The sequence below is a fragment of the Fukomys damarensis genome, unplaced genomic scaffold (genome assembly GCF_012274545.1).
Source record: "Fukomys damarensis isolate Sample0158 unplaced genomic scaffold, DMR_v1.0_HiC HiC_scaffold_17, whole genome shotgun sequence".
NCBI classification, from domain to species: Eukaryota; Metazoa; Chordata; class Mammalia; order Rodentia; family Bathyergidae; genus Fukomys; species Fukomys damarensis.
In genome coordinates, this window is record NW_022900929.1 from 28,081,608 (window position 1) to 28,101,823 (window position 20,216).

The 20,216-nt window shown below is 39.5% G+C and overlaps 1 protein-coding gene across 1 annotated transcript in view; it reads right to left on the minus strand.

Annotated features, from left to right (window-relative positions):
* Nucleotides 1-394: 394 nt before the first annotated feature.
* Zpbp (zona pellucida binding protein) overlaps nt 395-20,216 on the minus strand; it is a 56,145-nt gene continuing 36,323 nt past the window's right edge. Inside the window, exons 7-8 of the mRNA XM_010625062.1 lie at nt 8,406-8,583; nt 395-590 (exon numbers count right to left, since the gene is read on the minus strand). Coding sequence (XP_010623364.1) covers nt 496-590; nt 8,406-8,583 — 273 coding nt within the window. The 3' untranslated portion in view covers nt 395-495. The remainder of the gene's footprint in view (nt 591-8,405; nt 8,584-20,216) is intronic.

Consider the following 20,216-nt stretch of genomic DNA (forward strand, 5'->3'; position numbering starts at 1 on the left):
GGAACTAGTTCTTTATCAACGAAGCTAGCAATTGCAGTAATAAGACCCTGGGCTTTTAGGAACTGGCTCTGAACTGTGAAAGGTCAAACTAGAAAATCTAAAACTCCCATTAAATTAAATCAAAGGAATGAAAATAGCTCAAGTGAAAGTTATTACAAAAGAATATGGCAGCCTGGATTTAGGGAATATATATTGAAGATAAAATGGGATATTTCTGAAGAATCCTAAAAAATCTTTTGGGGTAACATGATAGTGTATTTGAAGCCATTTTTAAAATACAATTTTGGAGTCATGTGCAGGTCTAGCATTAACAGATAAAGATGAAAAGATGTTCAGCTTCATAAAATATTTGGATGCAGAATATCTGATTAAAGTGACACAATTTGTGGTAAAATATGATTATTTAATTTGGCATAATGGTGATTTATTATATTTTAATATTTCAAAAATATACTTTTGCATTGAATAAACCACCGAAGGACTCCAGACAATGGTCTACGGGCATGTCTTGGCTCCGTACACCAGGCTGCTGTTGCACTGCAGGCAGTGAATTCCATCACGGGGGTTGTAAGAGCCCGGACTGCAGATCACTGTGGATAAAGAGTCAACCAGTGAGTAACATTTCCTTGAGTTTGACATAAGTTAGCTTCACATGGAGGAGGACAGACTGTCAAATATTATTACCTTATTTTTTTTCTTAATTTTTAAGTGAAATAAAATTCACCATTTTAGTTCTTAAGTGCACACTTGAGTAGTGTTAAGAATACTCACAGGCACTACCAATCCGCAAAACACTTTCATCTTGCAAAACTGCATTGCCTGTGTATATGTATTGAACAAATGTCTGGTTCCATTCTTTTAGCAGCTGGCCACTGCTACTCTCTACAAGTGTGAGTTTGAGCTCTACCCTTCTCACACAGGGCAAGGATACAATAAAAGCTTTCAACTTTTCATTTAGAGCCTGGCTTAAGCTAAGACAATGGCCTAAAATCACTGTACAGGTCACTCGATGCCGAGTTTAAATGCTGACTTTTAGTGGAATTGGAAGGAGACCATCATGGAAGTGCATGGAATGTGCTTATCAGAAAACCTGTGACTGTGTTGTAGATGTGTAAAGACAGCTCCAAATCTGCAAAGAGACGGCATCTTATTTTTCAAACCATTCATATAGCAAATTGGTGAGGATGTGGAGAAGCTGTGAGATCTGTCCCTTGCTAATCATGCAGCTACTATGGAAAACAGTATGATGGCTCCCCAAAAAGTTAAACAGAATTACCACACCATCTAGCAATTGAACTTCTGGGTACATACCAGAAAGAACAGATAGCAGAGATCACAGAAATAATGTACTTGTGTAAGTTGTGGTCTTTATGTTTTGTCTCCCACCAGGTAATCTGCTGAATCACTGAGCTGCGTGAGGCTGCATTGAGAGTTGGGCTGTCCTAAGAAAGTAAAGATAATGAGGCCAGAGGGGAGGCCCAGACCTGATAGGGTCAGAGTGCTCAGAAGAAGAAAAACCAGAGAGAATGCACATTCTCTCTCTCTCCTTTTCCCAAAGAAATGCCACATGAGGCATAGGAGAGGGGCTGTTGGCAACCTGCAAGAGCCTGCAACAAAAACTGAGCAGGACTGAGCCTTGATGTTACAGTTCTAGCCTTCAGAACTGTGAGAATATGAATTCCTCTTGCTCACAACTCCAAGTCTATGGAATTCAATTTTGGCAGCTCAATCTTGTTAATAGTATATATCCAAAAGAACTGGAACCATGACTGTAGGAGGTATCTGCACAACTGTGTGCTTCATTTATATTATTCACAATAGCCGAGAGAAAGATGCAGCCCAGAGTCTGTTGACTTCAAGAAAAAGGAAAATGTGGGATGTACACAATGAAAGATTCCTTAGCCTTTAAACGGGGGTGGGGCTCTGATCCACACCACAAGGATGATAGGTGCAATACTATGTAATTCTCCCTATATAAGATATTGCAAACAGAATTTAAGGAAGCAGAGGGCAGAATGGTGGTTTTCATGGTTGGAAGCTAGGGGAGCAGGGAGCTTTTATGAAAGGGTAAATTTCAATCTTGGAAGATGAAAGAGGTTTTGAATATAGTGGTGATGATTTCACAACAGCATGGCTACAGTTAAGATGTTGTGTCAAGCATATTTTTCTAAATAAAAAAATGAACACATCAACTACACATTACATTAGGAAGTATTTAAAATGTGTACATATTTAACATTTACATCATAAATTGACATGGATATGGCAGAAAAGAACTTCTCCTACACTGTTGTTGTAAACAAACAAATATAATAACTATGAAAAATTGACATATTTTAATGAAATGTATATCTTATGACCTAGTATTAAAGACCCTGAAGAATTCTGAACAACAGATTATATACAAAAATAACCACAGCAATATTATCTGTGTAGCAAAATTTAAAAAGTCACTTTCTACTAACAATAAAATAGATATATACACCTTGACATAAATCATATAATAGAAAAGTATAAAGACATGAAAAATTTAAAAATAGTGTCACAAGAAATATATGAAGTAATTTTACAAATATAGCCTATAATAATATGGAATCCTTAAATTAATCTATCATTAGATAGGTTCTTAAACTCAATTTTTAAAAAATACATCTGTATACTATTAATGTAAAAGTAGCCTGTTAATCTATATATATGCAATAAAACCATAAACACTGAACTGTGATTTTATTTAATGTAACTTGATAAACCATTTTAAAATTAACAATTTTTAAAAGAATGAAGATTTATGAAGCAAAACTAATAATATAAATAATATTATTAAAGACCCTGAAGAATTCTGAACAACAGATTATATACAAAAATAACCACAGCAATATTATCTGTGTAGCAAAATTTAAAAAGTCACTTTCTACTAACAATAAAATAGATATATACACCTTGACATAAATCATATAATAGAAAAGTATAAAGACATGAAAAATTTAAAAATAGTGTCACAAGAAATATATGAAGTAATTTTACAAATATAGCCTATAATAATATGGAATCCTTAAATTAATCTATCATTAGATAGGTTCTTAAACTCAATTTTTAAAAAATACATCTGTATACTATTAATGTAAAAGTAGCCTGTTAATCTATATATATGCAATAAAACCATAAACACTGAACTGTGATTTTATTTAATGTAACTTGATAAACCATTTTAAAATTAACAATTTTTAAAAGAATGAAGATTTATGAAGCAAAACTAATAATATATAAATAATATTACTTCTATATAAACAATATATAAATATACACAAAATAATATGTTAAAATAATAGTTAATAATTTTTAATAATAATTTAATAATAATAGAGTTAATTGTTTTTAAAAAGAATGAAGATCTATGCAGAAAGATTAATAAAGTTAATAATGGGCACAGGTCAGTAAAACAAACAAGAGAGCCCTTCAAAAGATGTGTATGTATTTATATACAACTAAATTAAATAATAAGTACAGTGGCCACGGATTTAGCTCAGTGGTTTCACCACCTGCCTCACAAGGGCAAGAACCTGAGTTCAATCCCCAGTACCAAAAGCAAAACAAAACAAAAATAAATCAACACAGCATGTGCTCTTAATTCATATGGTAAAGAAACAATTTTGAATTTAATGAAACAAAATATCAGACTTTTTTCATTGCTGTGAAGTAGTCCATTTATTAAATTGATTTAAATTTATTTTCTTTGTCCCAACTGTGCTTTATGTACCCTTTCATACTTAACTTTTTAGGGAGTGAGTCAAGTGGAATTTTTTTCTTCTACATTTTTCCATCTAATTTATGGGCATATTGTTTCATTATCACTTACTGGTTGCCTAAAGAATATTTTATGCATCTGAATCTCATTATGATCCAATACATATCACTATTCACTCTAATTCTAGAAAACAGCTGAAGCTTTGAGCATTTCAATTCAGTTATTTCCCCCCACTTCTGGTGTTACTGTGGCCATATATTTTAGTTCTTTGTATTTTAAACCCCAGGAAGCTTAAACACACACACACACACACACACACACACACACGTGCATACAACACACACATATGCTTATGGTTGGTACTTCTTTACACTTATCTGTATTTTTCCCTTCCGCCTCTCCTTTCCCTTGCTGCATGACATGTTTCTGTCTGTCTAGGGTCATTTCCGACTTCCTTTAGCACTTCAGTACATGCCAATGGCAGATTCTACTTGTGACAAGTTCTCTCCGGGATTGTCTGCCTAGCATCTTTATTTTGCCACCCTTAGACAGATACTTCCATGGAGTGCCATCTTCCGAGCTGGCGACTGTTTGCTTTCAGCACATAGATATGTCATCTCGTGTCTTTCGACATTCTCCACACAGGGTCACTATCTCTTGAGCCCTTGTGTCCTGACACTTGTCTTCCGCAGAATAATTAATTTTTATGCTTTCATTGACTTCTCCAATGTTCTTAGCAGGAGCTTCTGTCTGCTCAAATCTACTTCACTGTAACCTGAAGAAGCAGGTTATATTATTTTTTTAGATTTCTGTACCACCAAGTCATTACAATGTTAGTTCTTAAAAGTACTTAAAATTGGGCTGAGGATTTATTTTAGTTCAGTGGGGCCATGCCTGCCTGGCAAGTGCAAGGAAGACAGTTTCTTGAAATTTCAGTAAAATGAGTTGTTCTTTATTCTTCCGGAACTAAATAAATCTTATCTTTTTTAAAGAAAATCAGGCAACACGCTCAACTAATTGATAGGATTACCTATCCTTCAGTCATGACTTTTCAGTCACTTATAATTTTCTTACAGATGTAATGATCCAAAATGAGAATGAGGCCTTGTGTATCTAAAGACAAAATGAGTTCTATGTCATACTGATAAGTGAATTATTTAAATACATGGGTTTTTTGTCATTTGGTATAAAATTAAACCAAGAACTCAGGGTTGCATGTCTGAACAGGATAAATCTATGGAGCCTAAAAGACCTTATTTAAGATAACTATCTACTGAACAACTACATTTTCACCGTACAAGTCATTTAAGTGCAAAGGTGCACTTCAATAAAAAGAATCTCAGGATGATTACCCACTTCAAACCTAACCTAATCACATTGGATTCCTGGCTAAACCTGCATCACATTGGCAGCTCCTTGCTAGATACTCTTCACAATTTCCAAAAGGCTTGAGCAATGGCTAATGTTTCTTCATAAAAAAGTAACAGAAGGAACAATGCTGGGTGCTGTTTTGTGCTCCAGTCAGACCATGAAAATGGATGACGGGGGCCTGCTGCCTCAGTGGGAGGACAGAGGCAGGAAAAAAAGGATGCGAGGTTTTGTGCTCAGCAAGTGTTTTTTGGAGGAAATTAGTGGGCATTAAATGGTGAAATATAAATAAACAAGATGCACTTTCACAAAAATATTATAAATTATAAAATAGAAACTACGAAAGTAAACTATTTCAGTGTTTGTATTTTGAAAAAAATTCTACCAGAAAAAATTACATTTGCCTGGTCCTTTGTTGTATCTTACTGTATAGTCTAGGGTACCTATCTTTGTGACTTTCTCTTTTCTTTATGAAATAAATATTTGAATCCCTTTAGTAGCAGTTGTTTCCTCTTGACTGTTGTTTAAGATATAATTTTAAAGATACAACTTTATGAAATTATGAAACATCTATAATACATGAATTTAGTTAAAAACTATTTTTCTTTTTTTTTTTTTTTTTGGTTGAGGCAGGGTCTCACTATAGGTAGTTGAAACTGTCCTGGAACTCACTATATAGCCCAGGCTGGTCTCAAACTCACAGCGATCCTCCTGCCTCAGCCTCCCAAGTGCTGGGATTACAGGCATGCGCCACGACGCCCAGCTAAAATTTCTTTTTAATGATCAACAAAAATGATGTATGGAGCCAGGCGTCATGGCACATACCTATAAAGCCAGCACTCTGGCAAGGTGAGGCAGGAGGATTTCAAGCTGAAGCCCAGCTTGGGTAGTTTAGTGACTTAGTGAGACCCTGTCTCAAAATTAAAAATAAAAATGGATGGGGGTATACTTTGGTCATAGTACCCAGGATCCAATTTCCAGTAGAACAAAATATAAAGATAAAAATTAAAAATAAACATAATACACAACACTAAATGGAATGTTACAAAGACATCTTACAGTGGGAAAAACAGGAAGTGAAATAGAAACAGTAAAAGTATATGGGTAGAAGTATTAATACTTCACTAGTTTATAATCTATCTTTGCCATCTAGGAATAAAAATTAAATGAGTCAAGGAAACTATCCATAGAAAAGGAACAAATCCAATATGTCTTAAGAAAATACATAAATGTCTCCTACATAATAAAATACCCGTTCTCAAATCTTTTTTGCCAAGCATAAATGTGGGGCCTCTTCCTTCCTGATATAAACCATTTTCAAAACAACTCATATATTTTATGAGCTTCTATCTACACAATCGAATGGATTCTAAGTTCACTGTGTATGCTAATTTCGTCTTGTAACTGGTGTTATCCGACATTCTCACTTGGAGAATGATTTAAATGTGTTTTTGAGTCATATGTGCTCTTTTAAAAATGAAGCAATGGCTTTCTGGAGTGGAGACAAAAAGTGACTGAATAATGTCGCATTTTATTTAATGAGTTTCTGTCACAAAGGGGAGCTCTTTCTCACTTAGCCTGCAAAGATGGTAATTGCAGAAAGGTCATTCTAATTTAAAGTATTTATTTGTCACAGGATGGCACAAGATAAAAATAGAAATTTGGCCGGTACTAGTTAGAAAGTCCAGTTAGTAAGTGAGGAATGACAGCGAGTTTCTGTCTCTCTTCCACTTAAGGACCTGACCCCCACTTCCAGCCCATGGGGCTCCCACCAGCTCCCCAGCCCAACCCACAGCCCCCCAGCAGCTCCCAGCTCACCCGGCTCTGGCTGACACCATGCTGGCCATCTGATATCCTCAAAGTGACCACATCAACCTTCAGAAAACCTGATCCCAAGTGCACTGTTTCTCTGTCACCTGCATCACCTAAACTCAAGTTTACCTTAGTCTTTTCCCTGAGTCTTGCAGCCTCTCGTTCCCTATGATTCATAGATGTACCTGCTAAGTCCCTAGACTCTGTGGACAGCAACCGTGTATTGGGAAGAACAAAACAGTATTTAAGATAGAAAATATTTTTCAGGTTTATATATGAATTTTATTGTATATTCGTCCTTATGAGGCCTGTTGACAGAAATAACTGTTTAGTTAACATGATCAAAAAGTACAGCACATAGTAATGTGAATGTTATAATTGCAGGGTGAAATTAGACACTTTGACAACTGTGTGGCTACCCAAATTTTTATAAGTTAAAAAAAATAGTGGCAAAATTATTTGTAATTCTCAGAGATTCTGTACCAGTACTTCCTTTGAAAGAACTGTTGGATTCAAAATTCTAAATTATTGAGATGCAAATATCCAAACAATTTTAGTTTACTTTTTTACTGAATTGATAAAAAATGCAAATGCATGAAGATAGCTATCCTGCTAGATTCTGTCTCCTTTGCTGCATATTTCTAGGCTTTTCTTCATGCGTATGTATGCTAGAGCGAAAATCACCAATTAGTGCTGTTTTTGTTAAATTTTTATCGCATTTCTTGTGATAGTTTTAATGCATTTTAGTTAAGTTCACATATTTAAACAAAAACAAAACAAGAAAATGATAAAGCAAAATCTCACAAATAAAAGTAAAAAGAAAGCTTACTGCATTATTACAAGAAAAAGCTTTAATCTAACTGGGTAGAAAGAAGAAAAATAATCAGATAACAGAATGAAATGCTACTAGCTTAGTTATATTTGTGCCAGAAAGCATTTCTAAGGCAGAAATTAACTGCCCCTCTAAATTCCTGAAAACAGAGATGCAAAGAGTTAGAATTCACGTACGGGACTCAAACTAAGCCAAGTACCTCTGTAGAACGCTTCGGTATTAGGAGGGAGACCATGAATATCAGGGAGAGGCTGGATCCTGCAGGGCCTGGGCCAACAGTCAAAAGAAAACAACTGCTACTAAGGAGATTCAGATATTTATTTCAAAAAGAGAAAAGAATGTCACAAAGCGAGGTGCCCTAGACTATACAGTAAATTCTCAATAACAGATTCTAACAGCTGTAGCATTTCACTGTTTTTAGGCTAAATAACTCTAAATGACTCAGAAGTCTTCAGCGTCTCCTCCCAGACAACTGCCCATTGTTCCTGAGCACTAAAACTGCAGCTTCTCCTGACCTTGTGTCATGGAGTCTTTTCAATCATGCCACTTCCCCTTACCTAAAGCAGTGTTTAATGAGACCGCCGTTGGGCTTAGTGAAAGCAAGCGAGTTTTTGAGACCCAGAGGTGGAATGCTAGCTCCTTACATACCGCAGCACTCGGGACATCGCGGGTGCTTCAGGGCGTTCATCCCGTACCCCGGGAAGCAGCGGTTAACCCACACCATTTCCAGGATGCCTTCAATGTAGTATATCTGAGGCAATGGTTCCGCACGTCTGCCCAGAGCTTCCACTTGCTGATTAAAGAATCTCTCTATGAGATGCCTAGCCTGAAACAAATAGGATTTGAAAAGATACATTAGCCACAATGAACGCAATTTTAAAACAAAAAAAGAGGGAAAGGAAAATGGATCTCAGGGTCTTCTTTTATCTTGCATTCATAGGATATAAATAACCACGGGTAAAATGAAAAGATGCCGTCCGCCACCCCCCACATTTCCAAATGCACTTTACAGGCCACACAAAGAAGTCATTTGGATACACATTCAAATGCTCCACCTGTTTGCTTTCTGAATAATATACAGATAGGCATCCGAGCAAAATCAAGACAGATCCTTGAAATTCAGTGCACTCTATACCTTAAACTTAGCAAAACATATTTTAGGACTCATTAGGAGCGTATGCTCAGGCAACCCCTGTAGTCCTGCATAATTACCTTTATGTTTGTAATAGTAACTGTGGCTAGACTCCTAAAATTAATAAGAGGTTTAAATTTTTCCATGTGTGTTAAGCCCAAGGCATGGTCCCGAGTTAGACCCTCCCGCCAGCCTGCTGCACCTCCTGTCTAGGCCAGAGCATGGGCCAGCACCCACCCACGGTGCTCTTCAGCCTTCCCGTGCTCTTCAAGGGTGCTGTAAAGTCCATTCTCCTCCATGGAAAAATGTGGTAAATAATTTAAAATGTTTTTTCACATAATGTAGTCAAACATACAACAACTATTGTTCTATTACTTAATAGCTTTTCAGTTTCAAAGACCTTCTGTGCTTTTGATAAATTCTAGTAAATTTGTCATTTTTCACTTGATCAAACACAAACTTGCTTCTTAAAGAGGTACTTAAGAATTAGATGCACATATGGTATTCTTTTATTTACATTTAAATGTGAAACTATAATTAAAAGTTTCAGAAGACATATTCATAACCACAACTTCCTAACATCCCGTGCAAGAAAGCTCAAAACAAAGACAATGTGCTAGACCAGAGAAAACCTGGCACACACAAAAATCAGACAACTATTCCCATTTTCCATCTAAAGAGAAGGAATATAGCTCTTTTATCTAATAAATATAGAAAGAATGCAAGGAATTTTTCAAATCACTGACTAAATGTTCTTATTCTAAATGTGTTAGGTACTGACACAGGGTTAATTCATGCCAAAGGGGGGAACTCTGTGAGTTGTATAAAAATTATAAGTGCAAAAGTAAAACTTTTTTAGCCAATCTCAATGACATAAGGACGATCATAATTATAAACACTGTCCAAAAGCCAGAAACCTAGTTTAAGAAACAACAAACTGACTTAAAAAGCATCAGCTCCCCCAATCCATGCTTTTTGTTTCTCTACTCGCCCCTGCAAAAACCCACCACAGTTAGTCACTGGTTATAGGATTGGGAAAGCAACGGTTACGATTTCAACAACGAGCAATCTGTCATATACAGGAGCTTAGGTAAGGAGAAGTAAAACAGATTCTTTTACATCCCGCACACACTTCTAAGGGCCATACCAGTTTAGCCCTAAATAAAATTAACTGGGTAGCTCTGGTGTTTGCTGTAGAGTAAAGCAGCAAACCAAGGAGGCAGCCATCACTTAGGAGTATGGAAGTTCCTGGAGAAGAAGAAAATACCCTATCTATACCAGGATCAAATCGAATGGAGGTTCTGATTCCACCCAGGGAGAACTAATATAAACCAGATGTTACAGATATTACAAGACAGAGTTCTTTGGGTACCTTCAGGTAGTACCTATATTTGGGAACCTATGGGGGAAAATGAATACAGTTGCCAAGTGAGATTGGAATTCTTATTAAAACTTAAAATAGGATGATTAGCTCAGTGGTGCTACTGTCTGCCTCACAAGCACAAGGTCCTGAGTTCAATCCCTGGTACCAAAAACAAACAAACACGTAAAAAACAAAACAAAAAAAAAAAAAAAAAAAATCCAATAATTAAAATAGGAGAAGGAAGTGAGGGAAGCTTAAATGTCCCTGGATTTTGGAAGAGAAAACCTTCACTCTTCCGCATGTGGACTGCTTTGTCCATTCTTCACTTGGTGCTGAAGCAGTGGCCGTTCCACTCCACAAAAACCGAAGCTTTCATTAAAAAAAAAAAAAAAGGTTAGGCCTTTAGAAGAAAGATTAAAAATTATACTATATATTTTAAAACTATTTAGATTTAAATTTGGGATATTAAATTTTCTTTTGAAGAAACAATATAGTTCTCATTTAAAAAAACAATGGGGTTTGGACAAGTAGAAAAATTAGGTTTAAAATACAGGGAAAGCTGTCCATTTCTGGCTGTGTGGTTCTTCCATTATCTAGAGAGATCTTCATGTTAAAGACTGCCTAACGGAACACAACACAACAAGCTTGCACAGCTACATTCTGCAATGAGAGGCATGGGGGTAAAGGAAGACAGAAGACAGCATAGCAGGAAGGCAGGAGAGAAAGCGGAAAGAGAGAGGCGAAAGAAAGGAGCAGTGTGGGAAAGAGAAAAAAAGAAGATAAGGGCTGTAGGAGGGAGAAAGCTACAAACAGAAAGCTGCACTGCTATTTGGGAGCAATCTCAGCATTCCAAGGTTTTCAAACATACCAGCCTAAGGAGAACACGAGAAAAGCCTAAACCAGTAACAAGACAACAAGGCTCTAAGAGAAACAGTGGACCAGGAAAAAATTTCAAAAAGGGGGAAAAACAAAAACACTTCTCTGTCAGAAGCTGGTTGTGGGATGGAGAGATGGGGAACAAAAAAACACAAAATTCTCTGCAAAGTCCCACATAATAGTCTGCTCTCAAGTGGGTTTGCAATTTTTACAGCATTTCCCGTGTTGTACAAAAAATTCCAAGTCAGAAAATGGCTTAAAATTGTCTCTGCTTGACAGCCATTTGGAGCATTAGGCAAAAGGACATGAAGACACTCTCTGAAACTCTATGGGAGACATTCACACCCAGACCACACTGGTAAGAAATGAATCCTAAAGATGACCTATTTGAACTACAAACAGTGACTGAAAGGAAATTAAAAATGCAATGGGCAGGCTGGACAAAAAAATCAAACCCAGGTGGAGCTAGAATAATAAAATGAAACAAATAGATGAAGAAATTACTCAGAATACAGAGTAAAAAGGAAGAAAAACAGTATAAAAGAGATTGGAAAAAACAGAGTAAATTTAAGACAGAGTGAATAGAAACTCCAGAAAGACAAATGGGGAAAAATCATTTTAGGATCCTGTTTAAACATTTTTTCCTGAACTGGGGAGAACAATTATCTTTAAAACAGGAAGCATTAAAAAATTTTGGAAAGAGAGAAATGACAAGTAAAGGGCTAAGATGAAAGAATTTTTAAAAAGTAAAAAACTGGATAAAACGATGGACTAAACAGTTCCTGGCATCCTGCAACAGTCTTAAAAACAAGTGAAAAACAATAAAGAGCTAACAGATTAGAAAAAAAATCCATGAAAAATGCAGCAGATCATGAGCATTAAAGGTGTTTAAGGCATTTGTAATTTTAGGTGGATATAATCTAACTTTCAACACTTTTATCAACAACATATTTAAAACTTGCAGCAAAACCACCATGAGAAAAATACACTACACAAATAACATAAAATTTTGTATCAATTAAAAAAAAAGATAAGGAAGGAACACGGTATGAAGAACAGAAAACCAGAGAAAATGACATGTAATAGAGCAGTTCAAAAACCAATCCACATACAGCAGCAAATATGACTTGAAAATAAAGCAATCACCAAGCCAGAATTACAAAAGAGAATCATTTCTTTTAAAGGTGCAATCAATCAAAAGAAGGAAGAACAAAAGGCAAAAGGGTTCCACAAACAGATAGTACGTATAGGAAAAAGTTGGTCAAATGTTGGATTTAAATCCAAAGAAACAAAGTGACAACTGAAGGCAATTTACCTTAACAGTACAGTGAGGGGGCAAAAATCATCAAACGATCTTAAAAGCAGTGCCCAGCTAATATTTACGAAAAGAAAATGTGCTTTGTGCACAACCAAATGTAAAATAAAATTTAAAAATATTTACAATGACAGTAAAAAAAAAAAAAAACTCAAAGTTTAGCAAACACCTGAGGAAAGAAAGGCCAATGTGGAGTTCAGGGAAATTACAGAGGCCATTAGTATGTGGGGAAGTGTAACACAGTCCAGATGGAAAGAAAAAATGGTTAAAATCTCAATTTTCACCAAGCCCAATGGACTTCATATATCCCCAACCTATACCCCTGGGAGCCTGTGGCCCCGGAATGAGGCGGTACCAGCGGTGGTAACCGAGGCAGTGCAGATCTGGGGTGAAGCGGGCGGAGAGACAAATGGGCCAGAACAGTCCAAGGACAGACACATCCACTCAGCTTAGTGTCAGCAAAACTGTGAAGGTTAAGTCAAGGAGAAAAGGACAGACTTTCGACCAAGGTACTGGAATAACAAGAAATTCACAGGGTAAAAACTAACCTCAACCCTTCTTTACAACAGACACAAACTGACTTGTTTGTGGTTCAACAAACTTAACACAAAAGCTATAACTCAGAACTCATGCTGAGAAAAATATTTACAAACTCAGGGTAGGGAAAGATTTTTGAAACAAAGCACACACACACACACACACACACACACACACAGAGAGAGAGAGAGAGAGAGAGAGAGAGAGAAACAATACATCAAAAGATTTGATTTCAAATTTTTAAATTTAAAAAATGTTTACCTTGGCTTCTACCCCACTACCATGAAAAGAGTTGGCATAATTTTCCCTGTTCTTCCTGCAAAATACAATTGAGCATGTTGGTCATTGTTTACAAAGCAAACAGAAAACGAAGGTGGGAAGAAGAGGCGTGCCAGCCAGAGGCCTTACAGTCAATAGAAGACGCGGTTTTCCCTGGGTTTTCTTTTAACATGTGCAGCTAGAGAAGCTGACAACCCAGAAGTGCCAAGGAGTGTAAACAACACCAAAGCCGACCAGAGGCCCACTCTCTAGACAGTCAAAGAACCACACAAGGGGCAGTCCACAGAGGACACATTGTAGCCAACTACACTCTACACAAGGCCAACATCACAAAATTGAGGGCTCGGCCCTCAGCTGTCAAAGCTGTAGGAGGGAGACTTCCACCCCGTCAGGGTCCCACCCAGCACCCTGTGTATCACAGAAACTGAACAATGCAGGACCCTCATTTCCCAGGCTGCATCCAGGAACTAATGGCTCCCTCCGTTCCACAAGCAGCATGGAGAACATTCAGGCCCCTGGACCTTCAATTTTGCTCACCCAGTGGAAAGAGGCAACCTGGGGCTCACTGAGAGTAAGGAACACACAAGGGACTCCAGGCTCATGCTCTCTCCCGACAGAAAGGAGATGCCCCTCTCTCCCTGATCAGTTGGTACTGCCCCACTTGGTGCCATAACTCAGTCTCTACCAGGCCACTGCCCTGTTCTGGTAAGGGTCTGTTTCAGGTAAACCCGGAGAATTCCATGACCACAGGCCAAGTGCCACGCTCCACCTGCTGTGAAGGAAGCTCCGGGATCAGAAGCAGCACTGTGTGGAACACCAGGTGGAGAAAGCATTCTGTAGGTCCCTGAGACTCATTTTGGCACCACTAATTTTAGCACAGATACTGCATGCGGGGAAGGCAAACCACTACCCAGAGGGAGCGTGTTTCGGGAAGAACAAAGGGCTGCCCCTCCTGTGATAGAAGCGCTCCACTGTGACCAACCTGGCTCGTCCCTTACACAGTGGGGCTGTGCAAAGTGCTCAATCTTGGTCTCTGCAGCCGGCAGACTGGGCACACAGCTCTGGGTGTGGCCACATCATCTTTGGTAAGTGGAAGCCTACACGGCTGAGCCCAGGCACAGCGCCTGCCACTGCCACTACAGACATGTTCTTGAGTCCAAGTGGCAGTGACCGGGGTGGGTGAGGAGAGGGTCTGTTATCACAGAAGTTATCCTGGTCACATGACTATTCATTTTTTTTGCTGTGGTCACCCTTGATGGACACTCACACAGGATACAAATCTCTCCACTTCTACTGCCCAGTAAGGGCTACTGCCTACTTCTTCTTCGTGTACCTTTGTCATCAGTTTTCCAATCACATTTCTGCTAAGTCTCTGGTCGTTCACGAAAACCACTTGCCAGATGCTATGAACCAGCACATAATGCATACGTGGCCATTACTCCTACTGAGAAAAGTGTACAAATATGGGCCAGGATAATACAACCAAATGAGAAAAATGTTGCCTCCCAAATATGAATAAGCCCACTGCTATAGTCAGTGGTTTTCAAGATAAAAGATTTAATGCAGAACAGTTAAATTTATAGGAGTATTTTATAATATTCACCCAAAAAATGTCAGATGCAGAAGAGTGTAAGAGATCTGTCCACATGCTAGAGACCCAAAGATTCCAGCTAAGGGCCTGGATCCCACAGCAGTGACCCCAAGAGTCCAGCTGGAGCCCCAGTGTCTCAGGAAAGTTCCTATCAGGCCAAGGAGTCTACAGTGGAAGACTGAAAGGTCTGTGCTGGAAAGGGCTGGTGCGAGAGGCCACAGACTGTGCACTCAAAGGCTGAACGATCTGTGCCAGAGGCTGAGGGATCTGCACTGGAGCCAGGAAGTGCTGCACAAGGCAAAGGCAAAGACCAGAGCTCCCCTGAGGAGAGCCGCAGCCATACATAGTGACAGAGAGGCCCCAAGCTCCTCCAACGAGGAGAACAGCTGAGTTCTGATCAGGAAAACCAGCCACAACAAAGCTTTTCCTGGGAAATCAGCAGTATGAAATCCCTCCCTCCCCTTCTCCCTTTGTGCCATTGGCAACAATCCTCAGGTGGGTCTTCCAGGCCCAGAACCACCCTGATTCAATTTAGCTTGGTGTCCCCGCTCAAAGTGACAACCCACTATGCGTTGTACTTCTTCTTGGTTACAAGAGGGACCAGATATCTCAATACCTGCCACACCACAAGACCTCTAGAAATCTCACTGAAGTAGAAGGCCACTGAATTTTGGTCAGATTTATTTATTTTCCTCTGACATGCAAAATTTCTCATCATTAAGTCTAGAGTAGTTGCTACTTCTCACTGAGTAGGTCCAATTAGCACAATGCCTTCAAAATAACAGATCACTGTGGTATCCTGCAGAAAGCAAAGATGATCGAGATCCCTGTGAACTCGATTCTGACATGGGCTGGGCAGCTGATATATCCTGAGGTAGAAGAGTGAAGCTGTGCCACTGCCTTTTGTCAGCTAAAATCAAAGCACTTCTGGGGGGGCCTCAAGGCCAGGGATAAAGAAAAGGAAGTACAAAATTAATAGCTGCAGATTGGGTACCCGGAGATATATTAATTTGCCCCAGCAATGAAATCACATCTAGTATAGCAGCTGCAATTAGTCACCACCAGGATCAGTTTATGATAATCCCTGCATTCCCCAAGACCCATCTGTCATCTTCTGCACAAGCAAAACAGGAGATGAATGGGGAGGTGGAAGGAATTACCATCCCTTCACCTTTCAAGTCCGGGACGGTAGAATCTATCTCTGCATCCTCCCGAGAGTGCAATGCTGCTTCTGATTTACTACTTGCCGAAGGCAGAGGCATTTTTACTGACCTCACTTGGTTTTTTCAACCACTCTACAATTCAACGAACCAACGTCAGTCAAGTTTCTGCCAGCTGCTGAGTAGGTCTGTTGCCACTGTGCATTTTGGAACTGGGGAAGTAACCACAGCATCGTTCAGAGAGCCCCTGGACCCACTCAGACTGACCTGAGCTACAACTCCACTGATCACCTGAGCTTACTCTGACAGGAGGACGACAGAAATGTCCTGGGGCTCCTGAAAGCAATGGCAGTTCTGAGTCAGTGGTCAGTAGTTCCCACATGGTCCGTTTCCTTTCCCCTAGCACACAGTTACTCTGGTAAAAGGTAAAAGGCAAAGCCTGAGACAAAGATATCAGGGCCCTTCCTGGGACCTAAATTGCTACATATTAGAGACCTTACATCCCTCACACCTTTAATAATCCATTACCACAAATGTTCCCTGGGTTATTTTTCTGACATAAATCAAAAGACTCAAGTAGTTCTTTTGGAGAGCAGCACACCTCAAGGGTCACACTTCCTACCTCACCCTTAATGAGTCTGCTGGGACCTCACTCAGTCTAGAAGCCAAGTGGGGTGTTCGGATTTGATCCAAGAAAAATCAGCATTATTTCGCACAGCAAGGGCTTCAGGAGATGCCATTGTCATTTCCTCAGGCAGAGGTGGAAAGGCGGGCATCGCTGTGAGTAGCATCCACAAGAACCATGGCTGGAGAGGCCGCTTTGTGGCACAATGTTGGGATACACTGGTGAGGAGACTCATCAGAAGACAAGGGCTCGGGGACCCATCTGGGAGGCAGGGAGACCAAGCTGCTCTGTGATTCAGCCAATCACAGGAGGAGGCTCTGGATCTGCTTTTCAGCAAGGTCGGCCGCAGCTATAGGAGATAAGGCTCTCCCTGAAGGCACACCTAGGAAATTCTGAGTCGTTTCTGTGCTGCTGGATGGAGTGTTTGAATGCTGAGATCATCTCTCCTTTCACCACTGCGTCCAGAGACATGAGCAGAAACCAAGCAACATTATTATATTCCACATTTCCCCCAAACTGCTCCAAAGCATGATGCACAGAATCAACTAGATCTTTAAGTGGTTGATTAGGAGCAGGACAGAACTCCCGTATTTCTCTGAATGGTTCTCACCATGGCCCATGTCTTTCTGACTGCAGCCAGTCAGTTGCACCCTTAACTCTAATCAGATTGGAAAGCCAACCCTGGAAAACCCAGAGCCAACTCCTGAAACTCCTCCTTAGGGTTCTGTTCCACCAGAATCACTCTTGTCACCAAAAACAGTATTACTCAGAGTTCTCCAGAGAATAGGATCACACACACACACACACACACACACACACACACAACCACAGCCCTGTATCCACAAGTTCTATGCCTGTCGATTCAGCCAACTGCAGATTGAAAACGTATTTGCACTGGACAGGTGCAGACTTCTATCTTGCCATTATTCCCTAACAATGCAATGGAACAGTGGCTTTCACGACACTTATACTGCATTAGGCATTCCTGTGTAAGGAGCTCTGTGGATGCTTGACTCCTTCATATACAATGGCCTAGTGCTTGCTGAGATTCCTTACAGGAACAGGCTCACATAATCATGGAGCCACAAGCCCCCCAATCTGCTGTAAGACCAGGAAGTCCAGTGGTATAAGGCCCAATGGGAGGGGGAACCTGGAGGGGAGACAGTGAAATTCCTTCCTCCTCATCCCAGTCCCAAGGCCCAGAACCAGCAGTACCGGGTCCAAAGGCAGGCCGTGACGGACACCTCAGCTCACACAGAAGAAGCCCTCACCTGCCCTGTTTTCTAGCCATGCTCTCAAAGGTCCAGATGATGCCCACCCACTCCGCACATGGACCTGGGCATTTCCTTACTGGATTACGCCGAACAGCTCAAATGCTAATCAGTCCCGAAAACATCCCACAATTACAGCAGATTAAAGTAAGTGGAAGTAAAAGTTTTACATTTTATTTAAAGTAGCAAAATATTAATACCAGTAAGCATCAATAACATATTTAAATTTCACAGCTTATAACATAGCCACTATGAAACCATACCAAAGAGGTAGTCCCCAAAATGGAAATAGCACAAAAACTCACTTTATCTTCAATAGTCTAATTTCAGATTTTATTAATTAAATTCAAGCTTTCAGAAAGTAAAGAAGAAATAAACACCCTCTGTGGTGTTTCCCCTTCCCAAGGAAATAATGTTCATTTTTCATAAGGAAATTATAAGAAGACAAGTTTGTACCTGTGTTGATGGAATATACTGAGAAATGAGAAAATTTAACACAAGTCAAGAGAAGCACTTGTTTAAAGGTTTTTTTTTTTTTTAAATAACTACACCAACTTGGTTAATACTCTTGTGAAGTAAGAATCTACTACTTACTGTATCAAATGGTGTCAGGGAAACTGTAACTCTGCTTCCGGTGACCTTGAGGACAAGTCCCCCTACCTTAGCCCTGACTCAGGCTGAGAGCAAAACACTGTGGTCACTGGTCAGCAGGGCTGGGAATATTTCAGTGCCAGTCAGCATCATAGTACTTTGAATGGAATAAAGGAAGGATACAAACATCCCATAAGCTGTTCACTATTTTCTGATGACCCTAACTCTCACACCCTGGATTATGCTCTCTCTCTCCAAAGTCCTATGCTGATGTCCTAACCCCAGAGACTCAGAAAGTGGCTGTATTTGGAGACATACAGTAGACACAGGCCCTTAAGGCTAGGACCCTCCCTCGGGGAGATTTGAAGGGAAAATGAGACCATCGGTGTAAACCCCAATCTGCCTGGTGACCTCATTAAAGATGAAGACACGGACACACACTCAGGGCAAGGCCATCCTCCAGTAAAGAAGACAGAAGAAACCAACTCCACCACCATCTGGATCTCAGACTTCCAGTACTCGGGATCATAACACAACAGATTTCTGTTACTTCAGCACCTCAGACTGTGCTGTTTGTCAAACACCCAGTCTGTGCTATTGTCAAAAATAAACCCACATGAATGTGCTCAGCTATGTTTTAACAAAGACATCAATGCTATGCAATGGAGGAAGTGAGTGCACATAGATGTGGGAGAGTGAGATATTCACAGGAAAACAACACCAATAGAAACACCTTCAGCTAAACATCACACTCACACAAAAATTTCAGAACTTGTGACTGACTTTGATCGAAAATGTAAAACTTAAAAAAAGGGTCCAAATCTTCAGGGTGCAAGAGTATACAAACAGTTCTTAAGCTTTGTACCAAAAGGAAAAATAAAAAAGGGAAGGAACTTGTATACCAGATTCATAAAAATTAAAAAGCTCCCTTCTGTGAAAATCTATGTGAGGACGAGGAAAGGAGAGCTACAGTCTAACAATAAATACATAAAAATAACAAATTGGAAAGAGGATGGTTATTGAGAACATATGAACTCTATACTCAGAAGCTTAAAAAAAATTTTTTTTTTTTTGGTTTTTGAGATAGGGTCTCACTATGTAGTTGAGACTGGTCTGGAACTCACTATGTAGCCCAGGCTGGTCTCGAACTCACAAGGATCCTCCTGCCTCTGCCTCCCGAGTGTTTGGATTATAGGCATGTGCCACCACACCCAGCAGAAGCTCAAAAAATTAAACTAGAAAATGAGATTTTTAACAAAAACTCACCAGATACACAGGTGGCAAAAAAGCACGTGTGACAAGATTGCTAATAGCAATGACCACCATAATAATGCAAATAAAACCACAATGGGCTATTATGACATGACTATTAGAAAGGTACCATGAGTAATACTAACAAACCCAAACAGCAGCAAAGATGCAGAAAAACTGCCTCTCAATGCTGGGAGGAAGGTAAAATCAACTACAATATAACCCAAAATTAATGTCCCAAATGTTATCTCTTCATAAAAGCCTGAAGTGTACACAAGCTTTGACTTCAGTGGTCAAAAACAGTGTCTCTACCAGGGCAGTTAAAAGCACTATGGTACATGCATCATGATATAAAGGAACAAACCACTGATACATGTGCCATCTTGAGAGAATCTCCGGAAAAAGTTTCACAAATCACACCACTCTAGAAATAGTGGACAGAACAGCGAATGCCAGGGATTGGGCGAG